Raw genomic sequence first — 16,913 nt, 5'->3', positions numbered from 1 at the left:
AAGCAGTGATCTTAGTAAACTAGCTCATGATCAATCAAGAATATTTTTGAGGTCATTTCAATGATTCCAACAGATTTAATTTATGAACACCTAAGAATCAGTGAACTTTAGACATTGCTTCTCATTATAAGTGATGAAAATGTACCCTGAGAATCTGGATGGTTTCCCTCAGGTCTCACAGGCAGGTAATAGCTTTTCTTGGACATTGCTGTTGAGATTTTTCTAGGGCAGCATTTTACAACTGGTGGTTCCAAAATACTCTGGAGTTTTCAAAGGTTTTCCCATGTTTCTTGTGCTTCAACATGGTATTTTCTTCTGTTTCAGTTTTTGTTTTTCAAATACTCAATTGGCAAATTAATTGAATAAAAAGTTACCCTTTTAAGGAAACTTTGGGGGCTCAGCGTCCATAGAAAGCAGCAGTTCTTAAACTCTTCAGTCCCAGAACCCTTTATGTTCTTAAAAGTTATTGAGAACCCAAAGAGCTTTCCTTTATTTGGGTTAGGTCTAACAATATTTCTCATGTTAGAAATTAAAATTGAGAGTTAAAAATTATCTATTCATTAAAAATGATAAACCCATTATATGTTAACATAAATAACATTTTTTTCATGAAAAATGACTCTATTTTCCAGAACTGTAACGAATGGTTACCAGATTGACATTGTTTTACATTTTTATAAATCTCTTTGATGTCTGACTCAGTAGAGCATAGATTCTCATCTGCTTTGGATTCAATCTGTTGTGATATGTTGCTTTGGTTAAAATGTATAAAAGGAATCTGGCCTTATACAGGTGCATAGTTCAAAGGGGAGGAATATTTTAATAGCCTTTTCATATAATTGTGGATATTCTTCTTTAATACTTTCCCCAAACTCAACAAACAACAGTTTGGTAAGTGTTAGTTACATATCAATAAGCTCATCATGGTCTGTTACATTAAAATCCATTGGTCTATCTTGGACTTTAAGTGTATTTTTACCCATGAATGTTTTTTTTGTTTGTTTTTGTAGACAAATCATATATTTTCTTTAAAAAAAAAGCATGATCACTTATAAAATGGCAAAAGTAAAAATGTGCTTACATTTTATGATTATTAAATTGTATAAACACTAAAATACAATATTTAGCAACATGTTAGTCTAAATTATTATTTTTACTTCAACTTGCTTCTCCATATCACAGAAAAAAATGTGATAAAATAAAATGATTAAAATTACTAAGGAGGTTTTCAAGGTTATATATGTTTTTCTGGGAAAAAAAAATCATAAGACGAAAAAGATTGGGGAGCTTTGATCTAGAGAACTGTTTGTTCCTTATCTATAACAGCATTCTTTATGATCTGGAAAATTGCTTTTTAAAAGTCTAAACAAAGTCTTAATGTTTATCACACGAATTAGTCTATTCAAAGAAATCTGTTAGTCACAAATTATTTCCCTTTGCAAAATCCCTCCTGCCTTTCTACCATGAGAATATACTTAATAAGATATAATTTTCTTGAGCCTGCCAGGTGACTCCCACTCAGGCAGTCCACCTGTCCTCTGGCACAGTAATCATGTGTCATAATCAGCTGTTTTACCAAAAAGAATGGTTAGTGCTCTTCTATTTTGATTTGTCCATTGGATCCAGGGAATCCCATATATTTTCTGCTATTTACTTTATTCCAAGGCTGAAATCTATATCCCTAATCCCACAAGGCAAATACCTGCCAATTATCATTATCAACAAGAAATAGGAAATGTGGGTGACTTACTTTAAAACCCTCATCACTGTGGAGAGGAAATAAAACAGTTCAAAGCATATAGTATACTGCAGTTGGTCAATGACACCAAATACTGTTGTGTATTTAAATGCCTTTGACCTGATTGCATTAAGAGACTATTTTTTTAATTTACTTTTTATTTTTATTATTTATTTTTTGGCTGTGTTGGGTTTTCGTTGCTGCGCGGGCTTTCTCTAGTTGCGGCGAGGTGGGGGGGGCTACTTCTTGTTGCAGAGCACGGGCTCTAGGCTTAAGGGCTCTAGAGCGCAGGCTCAGTAGTTGTGGCGCACGGGCTTAGTTGCTCCGCGGCATGTGGGATCTTCCCGGACCAGGGCTTGAACCCGTGCCCCCTGCATTGGCAGGCGGATTCTTAACCGTTGCGCCACCAGGAAAGTCCAAAAGACTATTTTTAAAGTGGGAAACTTCCCCAAAATAGTGAGGATGAAATAAGGAAGTGAGTACTTCTACTGTCCTTTCTGAGCAGTTTGTTTGAGATGATAATCAAATGAGGTCATTGATTGCCCAAACATTCTTTTGCTTTTAATACATTTCATAAAATTTGTGATTGGTTTTATAGTCATTTACTCTTTAGGTCATTTTTTTGGCTCATCTAATATCTTAGATGTACCTTTACATACATTGTGAGTTTTCTTATTTGTACTTAATCTTTCTAAACATATTTGTAAAAACGTAAATGTTGGCTCACTTGCTGATAGGTACCAGTATCTCTATTAGAAAATATGCATTCAAATTATTAGACTAACACAAGAAATGCAACTGGTCTTCCCATCTCCAATTCCTTGTGAGACTACTACACCCCACCTCTAAGTGTCTAGACTACCTTGTATCTACTACACTTGAGAGCCCTTCAAATGTTACTAGTCTTAGCAGTTGCACAAATCCTACTCCAAGAGACTTAATATAATTGTCCCTATCACAATTCAAATAACATTCAAATGTGTAAAATGATCAACTTAAAAGGAAAAATGACTCCCACCCTTTCATTCAATGTGAGTTCTCACCTATTTCAACCATCATTACAATTGTATTCAAAAAGATGAGGAAGATTATAAAGTTTCTGAAGAGAGGACCTGTTTTCTCTTAAGAATACATACAGAGTGGAGTTTTTTTCTGGTTTAGGCAGGTGACATAATTAGGGCAAGAATAGACCCGGTGAGAATGAGAAGAAAATGGAGTTTGGGAAGGGAAAAATAAGTCAATAGGCAGATGATGAGGCAAGAGAGACCGTAAAGCCATGGGATAAAAATGAGTGGCATGAAAGGATACACTCAAGGACCCATCCAGCCCACAAGGAAAGAGGGGGACTCTCGCTGCAGCGCACTCGAAGCGTTCTCAGCAGTCTCTGGGCGTGTGTAATCCGTTCTGCATGACGAGGCTTCATGGAGAAGCGCACAAGCTGGTGTTGATCTCCCAACATAAGTTTCTTCTGACAGGAAGGATCAAGTATCTCTCGAATAGTGTGCCGTGGCACAGCTTGGCTCAAGCCGTGCAGATGCTCAAGGAGAGAGAAAGTATCAATGAGACGGGAACGAATGGCATCAGCCCGGGCAGTTGCATGTGTCCTACTGGGTGATAAGTGGCCATGTCTTAGCCCAGGCTCTCTTCCGCCCGCTCAGCCCTGACTTCACTCCTCCGCCTGCGGCTCTGACACCCCCCTGAGCTCGGCTGTCCCCACGCAGGCGAGCTCAGGGTCGGCTTCCAGCGCCGCAGCGCCGCATGTCCAGTTCTGCCAGGTCCCGCCCGCTCCCGGGTTCCGGCTCGCCCCGGGCCCACCCCCTCCCCCATGAATGATTTATAACACAGTGCTTTTAGAAAATATCGGTTCACTAAGTCATGCAAATCTTCCATATGTTGACACATTTTGTTATAAAAATCAATACAACACATTTATTAATATTGCCACTGATCTCCTAAGAAAAGTCTTTAAGTATTAGAGTGCTGTCAAGCTCACAGTGGTAAATACAAGTGTTTCAAAATTTTATTATTTGCTTGAAAGCTCAAATGTATCATTGTCAACAAATACTGCCAGTTGTCTTCCTTAAATCAATAAGCTCACTTCATTCATTTTTTGAGAAGGTGTCTGCCAAATATGCAAGTCTGTGTGGCAGTGAAAAATGCCTACTTACTAGTACAGTTTGGTGCTATTGCTTTGATGTGCTAAGGTATCAGCAGATTTATCCAGCCTTGTTTTGGGACTTTCAGTGCGTTTGTCAACACAGTGGAAAAACAAATAATGTCGTAGTATTTTTACGAAAATAGTTTTTACCTCAGGTCACCACCTCCCCAAAGAGTCTTAGAGCCCTCCAGAAGTTCTGCTCTAGAATGAATGAACATGGCCATTACTGGAGATCAGATTGAAGTCGCCATCCATGTATAGTCTCATATTGATCTTATCCCAAGACACGTATTGCTTAGTTTATGTCTATAACAGACAGTGGTTCAAGGCAGAATCATAAGAACTATAGCTATTGTAATAGAACATGCTACAAGGACCATACACAATTTCAATATCTGGTCACATTTTGTCTCAGGATGTTTGCTCTTCAACAAACCACAAAGCCAATTGTATGAAGAGGAAATATCATTAGTGTTATGTCCAATTTTGAGCGTCATTTACATTAATAAGGTGAGTGATATAAAAATTTTGTCTGGCATTTCTTTCCTTTTATTTTGTTATTTAGGAGTAAAATGTCACATATTTTAAACACATGTTAACTTATTTTTGCCATGTATCCATTCCTAATATCAGAGGATGGAAGAGTTTTGTTCTATTTTTTGTTCGTTTATTCTATTTTTGACACCATAACATGAAGTTAAAATTTTATCCCCATGGTAATATACATTTGATCCTGATACAAATCATATGCCTTTTTCTGTATATTATGGCAGATGATTTTTTTATGTAATAATTTTTAAGATAATTAAGGAGCATATATTACTTGTTAAATAGATAAAATATGTTCCTTTATAAACATATACTTTAATTCTCTTTTAATGTGGAATCAAGTATTTTTTGAAAAAAGCGCATTTTCATATACAGCTAAAGTGATGAAGATCTTAAGGGCATTTCAGAAGTGATGTGTTTTAATAAAAGAGGCTGTCAAATTAAAAAAAAAACTGTTGATGGTACATGATGCTATGTTGCCATGTAAGAAACTAACCGTGCATTACAGCATCAAGGGCATCCCTGTGCAGTAAGCGGCGTGATTTATATTCTCTCTACATAAGAAAGTGGACGGCAAGGGAAATCCATGCCCTCAGATATTTAGAAGGAATACAATGAGTACTCCTAACCACACACGCATGTGATTCTCTTTCTCCTCTGTACCGTGGATTCTTTAATTCTCTACATCTGTCATTGGGTCATAAATTTCATCCACCACGTTGACACCTCACTTTTCTCAGGGTTTACCAGAGAACCCAGATCTTTACCAGAATTCCAGTATTCCCAAGGAGAATTACCAATTACTCCAGCGTCAGTAGTTTTACTGTCTGACCCTTCAGATAACACTAGGATTTGGACCATAACTGAAGGATGCTTGGAGTCATTCAATGCCACATAAGTGTCACCTGCTTCCTTCGAGGTTTGTCCCATGAGAGGCTGGGGAGAGAGAAGTATGTCTACTCCCAGGGTAGAGTTTTGCATTTGGCTGATTTTCTTTCTCCAGGGTCACAAAATAATCACAGCAATGATCAGATGTTCATCTTTTAGCATCATAGTGACAGCGCCTAGGTCTATGGGCTTCTCAAGGATCTATAAAAATACTTGATATTAAAAAATGAAGCACCAAAATTTCAAAAGAAACTGCCACATTAACATGAATGAATATCTAATTAAATCAATACAAAATGTGACATTAGGTCAATTTAATTAATTATTAAATTTAGTATGAAAACAGTTCCATTACATCTGAGAACAGTTTCTAGATTAGATTGTCTAATTTGGTAAGTATTCCTGAGGGTGCATGATTACTGTCTAGAAATCATAGCCAATCATGAATTAATTGGATTATTCACAGTCCAATAATTTCAAAGCAAAATTATAAAAATGTATTCAAATTATATACCGAAAAATTTACATTTAAGGTGGGGCATTAGGACATCCTGTATGTTTGCTATGATGTGTGATGGAAGCTTTAAAACAAAATGTTTGGAATCTGTGAAGGTTTTAACATAGTCCTGGCAAAACTGCTCCTTATTACTCAGGCATCAGTTTATCTCAAAGAGCATATGTGTTATTTCAAAACAATGCCTTCCCCAGAAATGAAAGCAGAGTTTGCAATAAGCATACCTCAGTGTATTAAATAAAAGGCCTTTTTTGTGACCTCCATATAGCCCTAAGTCATTGATTAGAAACTTTCAGCAGCATGATTGACTGGGGAAAATCATAATATGTCTCTGCTAGTAGAGAAAAATATTATGTATTGAAAAAATAAAACAAGATGGAGAAAAATATGTCTCCCCAGAATCTGATCTTATTTCTTTGATGCTAGATGAAAGTGTTTTTTTTTTCATAAAAATGCACTAATCTCTTACTGCTGTGTAGATCCAGAGGTTGAGAACAATCATTTGTCTTTGCTTTCTGAAAACAAAGTGAACTCTAGTACTCCTAATAGTAGCTGTGGGTGCCTTGGGGATTGTCCTGTAACAATATCAAGGAACATAATCCTGAACAGAAATTCAGTTCACCTTACAGGGAAGGTGAGAAATGATGGAGAAATTGCCATCCTTAAAAAAAAAGCAATGAAAGATTGTATCCAACAAGAATAAAAAGAGAAAATAGTTCTTTCTAAGTAACAAAGTCCAATGGGCACTTACTTAATAAGAACTTTAAGATGATGATGAATTATTACCCTGGAAAGAGCACATGATAATGTCTTGATGATGGTTTATTTCAAGGAATTAAAATTAATGTCTTCTTTCATCCTTCTTTCCTCTCTCCCTCCCTCCTTCTCACCCTCTCCTTCCTTCTTCTACCTTTTTTCCATTCTTCCTTTTCCTTTCTCTCTCTGTCTCTCTGTGTTTCTCTCTCTCTCTCACATTCTTTCTTGTTCTCTTTACACTTGACCTTCACTGAAATTGCACAAACAACATCAACTTTTACTTCTAGGATGGTTATTGGTAGTTTATTACACAAGAAGGGGTTTTTCCTTGGATGTAGGGAGAATAGATACTTTCTAGCTCATAATTAATCTTTTAATGGAATGAGTTTTTCTAAGGGAGGAAAGCCTTATCTTAGCTAACTTTTGAGGCATATGTCCATCGTTTTTGACCCCCAAATGCCTTGGCAATTTTTATATTAACAAAATTTAGGATGAAAACTTACTGTTTTTAGTCTTGTGGTTCCTCAGCCTCACTATTTAAGGCTCAAAGTACAGTGTATTTCCAAAGGTAAGTGAACTGGACGATCTAACTTTGATGTCACAGCCCTAGAGACTCTCTAAGAGGCTTGGTTATAAAAATAGAATCTTTTCTAGGATTTTTGAGACTTCTTAGGAAATTCTTTTGGCCAAAGAAACCTTGGTGGATCCAACATCATAAGGATTTGTTTCACCAACTAGGTCCCACAAACACCATAATAGATTCCAAATGTATTTAAGTCCAAGACAAGGTGAAACAGAAAAGAAGAGCTAAATGAGTATGATAAAGAAAAACCAAAACCTCACAATTAAAAAAAAAATTGTCCTTATGACATGATACCATCAAGCAGCAATGTTATGAAGTATGTATGTACGTGTATGTGTATGTGTGTACACACACACAAATGTGTGCATTTTCCACCTGCCGGTGTACACATATGTGCATAATGAATTCATAAGTAATCATCTCAGCCTGTCACTGCAGGTGAAGTCATAACCCATATGAGCCATGTTGGGATTGAACAGTCGACCGCTGGGTGACCTGACTTTAAAGCTACAGGGTGGCTGGCCGGCAAGGTCAGCCGCCATGTGTGATGAGTGGGTAGTGGTTATATTGCAGTCCCTAAGGGGGTGGATGAACCAAGACACGATCTGAACCACTGTCCAATAGGGGTAAAGCAAGGCCTTTGCGGGTCATGATGAAATTGGGAGTTTGCTTGGATTTTAGTAAGTCTCAGTCTGTGCTTTAGAGATATCACTGTCTATGCTTGGAAGAGGCTGATTAAGTCAAAGTCTGACTGGAAACCTAGCAGGGGAAATTAATCCATAGGTACATTGGGTAATATAAAAGGCATTGGATTGTGTCACTCATCAGATAATCTCTTCAACATACCCTTTTCATAGTAAAAAACATTATTTGCCATCCTCTTCTAGGAAAAAATGTTGAATTTTCTCCATGTGACTAAATGTGCTAATGCAATAAAGGGATATATGGAAACATTGGCTTATTATGAAAACATGTCAACCAGGATTCTGATAGATGCTTTACATTTATTTTATATAATAAAAGATGATTCCTTAAGACATGCTAGGATTTATGCCTCCTGGGAAATTAGTTTCATTTATAAGTTAGAGTGATAGGTTATGTCATCATGGGACACACTTATATTTGAACACTCTTATATTTTCAAGAGTGGGTGGGTAGATACCAGAATCACCTGCACAAAACTTAGGGAGAGTTTCCCTAGAAAATCATGTACCCTTGCATGAGAATCACTGCCTTGGTAAGTCGGGGAGCCAGACCTTGAACCCAGGCCTTAAAACATACTCTATGTTACCGTCATTGCCACAACTTGCTTTAGAAGTTGCATTGATGTTTTCTAGGTTAATTTGAGTGTCTTCAGTGAAAGAAAAATCATATTAATTGAACACTTAGTCTGTGGTCCTCACCAACATAAATACTCAGAGCCACAGCAAGCAGTGTAAACGGTATATAAGTGCTAAGGCTATTTGGGAGAAAGAGGTAAACAAGGTTGCAGGATGCTTTACAATAGACGTGCACATTGAAGCAGGCCTTAGAAAATAGATAACATCTGGTCTGATGAAAGGCCATGCGTGGGGACGCCTTGTGAAGGACAGAAGCAGGGTCGGATGTGGAGACCGAGAAGAGATACTGAGTTGTCTATGCTTTGGGGAGCAGACAGCCACGGAGAACACAGTGGATCAGATCAGATGGGGCCAGATCACAGGGGGACCTTTGAAAATTAGCCAAGTGAGTTTGAAGTTTTTATCATATGAAATAGGGAGTAATTTAAAACTTTTGAATAAGATGTGTGATCTAAAAGCAATTTAAGAAGTTCCGCCTGGCATTGTGTACAAGTTAGTTTTGAGCAGAAAAACTATGGTTATGGGGACCAGCAGGTAGATTTTACATATATATATATACACACACACACACACACATATATTTAATTATATATAATTATAATTATATATATTACCTATGTTATATATAAAATTATTTTTGGCTCAAGTTGTTGAAGACCAAAATTGTGATAGCATCTGTGAGTTGAAATAAATCACAAAGAAAGAAAATTACCACAGGACTAACTTTATAGAGAGAGGAAAAGAAAGCTCTGAACATAAAAAGTAAACTTCTAGGAAAATGGAGGTAATGTTCCTCCTGTAAATGGGAAAATCAGAAGGATACCTAAGATGTTGAGAAAAAGCTATCATTTGGTCCTTGTTTATTATTATTTTATATATAGTAATGTGTATATTTTAATCCCAAACTCCGAGTTAATCCCTAGTGTCTGGAAGGCACTGGGACTTAACATCAAGCAAGAGTGTGAGGAGAGGACAGACCTGTAGAAACCTCCATGTGACCCAAGAGGGAAAAGATTATACACAAGAAGTCATGACAATGCGCATGTTCTGAGGGAGAAAGTGCAGAGGGAGAAGGCAAAACAAGACAAAAAGACAAATAGAAAACAACAGAGAGGAGAGAGGTGAAGCCATAAGCATCATAGGTGGAAACGGTTCCATCATTAACTCACCTATCCCCACTCTCCTAGATACCAGAATATGTGATTCATTATTATTTCTTTATACTATATAAGCAATAAAGTGAATAAAAGGAATACATCCTGAAATAGTTTTGACTTCTCAGTAGGTTGGAAAATAAACCTAAGCACCCAGGGTCCTCCCTACTTCAGCTTTTACCACCTGCTCAGCACCGTTGGCAGGTGTGAATTATCGCAGCTTTTTTTTTTTTTTTAATAATGTAGATTTTTTTTTTGTATTTGTCTTTTTAAATTTTTTATTGAAATGTAGTAGATTTATCATGTTGTGTTAGCTTCAGATGTACAGCAAAGTGATTCAATTATACATATATGTAAACATACATTTTTTTTTTATATTCTCTTCCATTATAAGTTATTACAAGATACTGAGTTCAGTTCCCTGTGCTCTACAGAAGGTCCTTGTTGGTTATCTCTTTTATATATAGTAATGTGTATATTTTAATCCCAAACTCCTAATTTATCCCTCCACTCCATTGCCACTTTGGTAAATAAGGTTTTTTCTATGTCTGTGAGTCTATTTCTGTTTTGTAAAGAAGGTCATCTAGATCATCTTTTTAGATTCCACAAACCGTAATTCGAACAGACACATGCACCCTAATGTTCATAGCAGCCCTGTTTACAATAGCCAGGACATGGAAGCAACCTAAGTGTCCATTGACAGATGAATGGATAAAGAAGATGTGAGATGCATACACACACACACACACACACATGCACACACACACAATGGAATTTTACTCAGCCATAAAAAGAATGAAATAATGTCATTTGCAGCAACAGGGATGGACCTAGAGATTATCATACTAAGTGAAGTGAGCCAGACAGAGAAGGACAAATATCCTATGATACTACAGCTCTTTTAGGGCCCAGCCTTCCCTAGCTCCCAGAACACGAGGCATATCTTGATCAATGATACCATGGCACCCTGTACTTCTCCTTTCTAATTTTTCTGAATTTTCAGGAAACCATTTTAGGCGTACTGTTTGTCTCCCCTGAGTAAACATAAACCTCATTAAAATATGGGAAATCGGTGTCTTCCTCACCCATATTCTTAGCACCCACTGCAGTGCTTTGTACGTGGTGGGCCCTTGATAAATGTTTGTTGAAAGAACAAAGAACAAATGAGCTCTTTAACTTTTACTGCCCACAAAGTAGATGCCAGCATCCTTCTAACACCTGTTCATTCCCCCAGCAAATGTTCTACCACTGATAATTCCACCAAGAGGGCTGATCACAGCTGCTTTTATATAATCAAATGCATCATTTGTTGTTTAATATCTTTGCTCCCGGATAGACTGTAAGTCTCTCTTAGGGCAAGAGTGGGTTTTTGGTGACCACACTCTGTACAGTCCCTGGCACATAGTAGGTATAAAATAAATGGTTTCTGAATAATGAGTAAATGATTATATTCATTTTTTTTGAAAAGAAATAAAACTTAAATGATATGAAAAACATTTTCTAAGGTCATATAGCTAGTGGAATCATCTCACAGTCCAAAGCCTGCTTACTGTCTTTTTTTTCTTGCTAAATCAGAAGCACAGGGAAAAAGACTAATTTGCCAAGAAAGAGGCTATTAGTGCCCGTTAAGATAATCATTCTAATATGGATGTGAGACATTGTTTAATAGTTTGAAGCAGGGGTGGGAGAGGAAAGTTGTGTGTGGGTGAGGGTGTATTTAAAGGTCTCTGTGTGAATGGACACAAACTTATCTTATTCTTTGTATCTGTATCTGGTGTCTGTGAAGGATGGGGAGAGAATGGTCAGAAGGCAGTTAGCAGAGGCTGAAGTTAGCTGTAGGTCATGTGATGCAGACAGAGCAAAGCTTTTCTCTGAAGAGCAGCTTATATAAAAGTGGCATAAAGATAGTGTTCCTATCCAGCACAGAACTTGTTCTCCAGCATCAGCTTGCCACTGTTTGGTAAATTAGTGATGTAATATCATTTGAAGCTGCTAGTTCAGAGAGTTTCATCTTTAAGTCAAATTTATTAATATAATGAAAGGTTTTTTTGAAAAGTGCTTGTGTATTTGCAATGCAAATATTAACCTTGCTGAGCCTCAGGTTTCTAATTTGTAAACTGGGAGCATTTATAGCTAACTCTGTAACTCTAAAGATTATCTTTAAGATTAGAGATAATTTAAGTGCAGCCCAAACAGAAGCTGGGATATACTAGGCACTCAAAAACTGACAGCTAGGATAAAAGTTTGTGGCAAAAGCACAGATGTCAGCTTTTCTTTTAATGCCTTTTTCTCCTTTATAAATACCTTCAAATATGTCTGAAAATCAGTGTCCTCTGTATACCATAAATTCTGAGCTTCTTGAATGAAGGGAACTCTTTCCATTCCCCAAATTGCAGTCTCCAAAGTATCTTGATAATGACCTAAGCAGCCTATTTAGGCTCCTTAAATAGAGGAAGAGTTAGGGGAAGGCTTTTTAATTTTGAAAAATAATATTATTATGAAAGATGTCAAAAGTCTTAGAAGTGGTTATACAATTAAAAGCAAATGAAGTTAGAGAAATGTTACATTGAAAACATGGTGAAAGTAATCAGCACAACAATATAGACTTGAAAATTAGAAAGTTAGGAAATTAGAAAAAGGAGGAAAGAATAAGAGAACGAATGAAGAAAAGAAAGAATGAAAGAATGAAAGGAGGGAGGGATGCAAGAAAAATTTGGAGAGAGTGGAAAAGACATTTTAGGACACAGGAGACCCTTGGACCAAGACTGAAAATGAAGCACCAAAAATAGTCATGTCACTGGCTTTTTCCCCAATGGGATTTTGTTGCTCCAGTAATCACTCTATAGAAATTCACTCTAAATAAGGTAAAGTGTGCAAGGCAACAAGGCGTGGAACTTAAGTGGTTTGTTCTTTATTCCCAGGAGCTGACCTGTGAACAAGGCTCATTTTAGAATCAATTGTTATGAAATTGTTTCATCACCTGCCAATGATTAGCAAACATCAGAAGAATTCAGTGTATTAAAAGGACATGTAGCAAAACCAGAAGAAAGTCTGGGATCCGGTTCATCCTTGCAGACTTTGCTCAGCTAATGCTCTGTCTTTCCCCCTTGTTCGCAGAACCGAAAGTAAGCTGCAAACTAGGCCGGTCCGCGTCCACATCAGGTGTGCCCCCTCCATCCGTTACTCCTCTCAGGCAAGCCAGTGACCTGCAACAGAGCCAGGTACCATCATCGTTAGCCAATCGTGATTGACTTCCTGTGATGCGACATGCCAAACGCTTTCCACCTCTGTCTGTCGTGTGTTGCTGTAACAACTTTTGCATTTGCTTTTATTTTTCTGTGTGTGTATGGGTGGGAGGGGTGAGCTGTGGCCCTCTGTGTTTTCATCCAAAAAGGAAAGTCTTCCTTCCCTGTGATTGGCGCAACTTTCTTTGCTGTTTGTTACCAAATCGTTTTTGTCTCTGGTTTCCATCATTCTGTAATATAAATGTAAACTTGTACTATATGTATTGGCTTAGTGGTTATTTTTTTAAAGTTCTTTCTCTCTTCCATGTTTTGTGTACTTTTATACTGTCTCCGAAAATTTATCAACGTTTGATAAATTTACCGACTTTGTTTTATGTAGATTTCTTTTTAAATGTTTTGTCCACAACACTTGCACAGATGTTGTCAATGAATTTGTACATATTGTTTAGTTCTTATCCTATTATACTGTAATATTTGTGGCCGTTTTACTTTTATTTTTATTTAGCTTGGAGCATGATTGTAAGACAGTGAATATTGATGTCCTGATAAATATTCATATACCAACTCATTTGGATTGAACATGGCAGCTAGTCTTTTTTCTTGGCCAAAAAGACAAATTGACCAACCAGATAATCTAGGTATTTACCCAAAACTGTAGATTAGTAAGGCAGTCTTTAAATAAATGACCCTTTTCTCTCTTATACCAAAAATATCAGAAATGTTCTCAGTAAGGGAATGTAAGTGTTTATGCATGGTATATGAGATCTCTATTATCATTTGGAGAAAAGATACAAGAAATAAAGGCATAAGCTACAGTATCATTTAATCCTTTATAGTACAATATGTTGCTCTGATGTTCATGGGTACATGCTTGTGTACGGAGGATATAGTATGGGGAAAAATCACTACATATAAATGCTCTATCTATAATTCATCCAATAGGAATTCAGTACAATGACAATTTGTGAAGCTTAATTGTTGTTACTGTTAAATATATTATGGGTGTTAAATAGGATAATGCCATCCTGGAGTGGTTTCTCTCTGCTTCCCAGCTTTAATGTTCACTTTCATAAAACTCTTCTGAAATTGTAAATTATAAAACTAGCAATGATACCTCCATGGGAACTGTCCATTACTGATTAGCAAATTACATATTCATCAATTATATAAATGTCAAGCTATTTTAAAAACATAACCAGGAAGAATAATTGCATTTTTTCTAATGGGAGACAGGGTGCTTTATAGTATTTTGGTCTGGCTTAAATATGCACAGGATTTGATTTATGAATATATGAGATATCTACAAATGCAAGAGATGAGAGGTTCCTCTCAAGAGCATCTCAAGTGCCATTTAGAATTTCTTGTGTCTTAATTTAACATTTTAAATGCTTTGTAACCAAATGAATCCACCTCAAACAATTTTTTGGGTATAAAAGCAGTAGAAACAATAAGACAATGAATAAATAAATAAATAACACAATCAACCTCACTAAGATAAATTGCCACCTTAGTTGATTAAAGCTATTCCAAAATATTACATTTACAGATTTTCAAAGCTTAAAAACTTGAATACAGAAAGGAGAGAACTTTAGCTAGCTGGCGGAGGATTGCATTAACACAATCAATTTTCCAAGTATATATACCTTGCTATTGCATTACCTCGGTATCTCAGAGAGGTTTTGTGCTCTTTGTTTTCATTTGCTTTTTTTCCTAATTATCTTTATAGTCGTTTCATCCTACGCCCCTTCAATTCTCAATGAAAGCAGTTTCCTGGGGTAACTTACAGAACAGAAACAAGGTACAACTTTGTGCCTTTGCATTATCAGCTCTTCGCTTACCTGGTAGGATGCTCTTCATTCTTCAAAATACAGCAACAGGAGAAAGACCCTCTTGTTACTTAGATGCTGCACTTTTCCTCTCCAACCAGGAGAGATTCTGGCACACAGCCACATCATAGAAGGGGTGTCAGGGCTGCAAATTAGAAGGCTGGCCTCTGAGTCTCTCCCCTGTGGCTTGTGACCAGATGTAGTATTCACCTCTTCCCATATCCCAGTGCTAACGGGGTAAACATGGCTCAGAAGAACCTTGCTCTGCATTCCTACAACTTGGAATTGAACTAAAGGCAATGGGTACTTATTGAAGACCCTCTTCTCACCTAATTCCCATGCTCTTGACTGAGATGTCTCCTTAAGTTACAACCAGGATGACACTGCCCTGCCCTAGGCTCAGTCACCCCAGGCAATGGTGAAAGACATTTAAAAACATTGAATATTCGTACACAAACTAGGATGCGGAACACCTAGCATTATCCAACAAATAATCATCCTGGTCACTTTTTTAAAAAGTGTTTTTCCCCCACCGGGATTCTTGATAGTTATTAAAACACAGAACGCTTAATAGACGATTGATAGACTTCTTACTTGGAAATCTTTGGAAGACCATGCGATCTGTTTCAGACAAACAAAAGCAGTCACTGAAATAATTCCAGTAGTGCTTATCTATTGAGGAGTCTGGCTTTAAGAAGCCATATTATAGGACATTTCTGCTCATAGAGAAGGAGCTGTGTTTTTTTTTTCCAGGTTGTTCACATCTTATCTCTTTTCAGCTCCCTCAGTACTAGTTTTTCACCCACCACTTCAGATCATGGTTGGAGCTTTCTAAGAAGTATTGCAGGAGGAGACAGAAGGGACGGAGGTTACTCCAGCAGAGATGGGTAGAGCTGGCCAAAAGGGACTGACGCTCACCCCCAGGAGCCTAGGCCAATGATGATGGACCACCCTTAAAGAATCTGGAGACAGTAGTGATTGACTGACCCGCCGAGGAGCCCGGGGCGCATAGTGACCGCCCACCAAGGGCATTTGTGTAAAAATAAAAGTGGAGGTAATGTTTGCTTGGCTATGCAGTCTGTTTCGGCTTCAGGTAATATAGGAGACACAAGATTTGTAGAAATGTATAGTTTCATCTGACTGGGACTTTAAAATACGTAAGAGAAGACGGGAAGCTCAAGAAAGAAGTATGAGTTCCAAAGCATTTAGAGCTTCTTACACAACGTGTAATACTCTCTAAAACTCGGTGAGATGACAAATAGATCTTGTCTTTCTTAATTCACTCCTGAATAAATAGAGCAGTCACGGGGCCATTAAGGGAAAGTGACATTTCCTTGGAATTTTACGGCAAAGCAACCACATATTTTGGCATTTGTCATACAGCAAACCTTCGGAAATTAGATTGAATTTCTGCAGCTTCCATGAGAAAGCTATTTTATTTTCTTATTTATAAAAGCAAAACTGTATAGGAGAAATATTTTGAACTTGAAGCACATCACTTTATCTTTTTTTTTTTTCTTCTGTAGTGAAGTAGAAAGCTGTGTACTCAGAAGAAAGAAGTGTGAGTGCCTCTATAGACAGCAAATGATGTTCATGTGGTCCCTCCATCTCTGGCCTATCGTGTTAGTGACCCCCTTTACTCTGGAGATGGGGCCATCTCTAGTTTTACTGCAGCAGGTGATGGAATAGAAACTAAGGAGCAGGGCCATGAGAAAGCCAGGCTTTCCTTCAAGGAAGGAGCAGCTAGGGTGTGTCTCCAGACAAAAGTGCCAGCTCTCTTTGGAAAAATGTTCCCAAGAAATGTTTGTACTTATTTTTCTGGGAAGGAAGGAGATGAGAGCCACATCCTCTGACACACACACACACACACACTCCCAATATACTTATGCACATGCATACACACAAACTCTCACATACTCTGCGCACTATCACACACACACACACACACACAATCACGCACTCACTAACACACACACTTCACATTTTTTAAGTAACAACCCCCCAAGTCAAATCAAGGAATCACAGAGCTAACAGTGACCTAAGTGTTGAACTGAGAACTCACCTTCTCTCTGAGGTTTGTCAATTGTTCTAAACTAGATTATCTCTGATTATCCTTGATGTTGGGAAGGGGGTAACAGAAAGCCATCTGTAACTTCCTTTGG

At 37.4% G+C, this 16,913-nt stretch overlaps 1 protein-coding gene across 1 annotated transcript in view; it reads left to right on the top strand.

Annotated features, from left to right (window-relative positions):
* The window catches only part of NYAP2 (neuronal tyrosine-phosphorylated phosphoinositide-3-kinase adaptor 2), a 243,087-nt gene that overhangs the window by 186,340 nt on the left and 39,834 nt on the right, over positions 1-16,913 (top strand). The window contains exon 5 of the mRNA XM_068543754.1: positions 12,798-12,901. Within this exon, the coding sequence (XP_068399855.1) occupies positions 12,798-12,901 (104 nt within the window). The remainder of the gene's footprint in view (positions 1-12,797; positions 12,902-16,913) is intronic.

This window comes from Eschrichtius robustus, chromosome 5 (assembly GCF_028021215.1).
Source record: "Eschrichtius robustus isolate mEscRob2 chromosome 5, mEscRob2.pri, whole genome shotgun sequence".
Lineage (NCBI taxonomy): Eukaryota > Metazoa > Chordata > Mammalia > Artiodactyla > Eschrichtiidae > Eschrichtius > Eschrichtius robustus.
The sequence above is the reverse complement of the archived record's forward strand: the minus strand, read 5'-3'. Positions and strand labels throughout refer to the sequence as shown.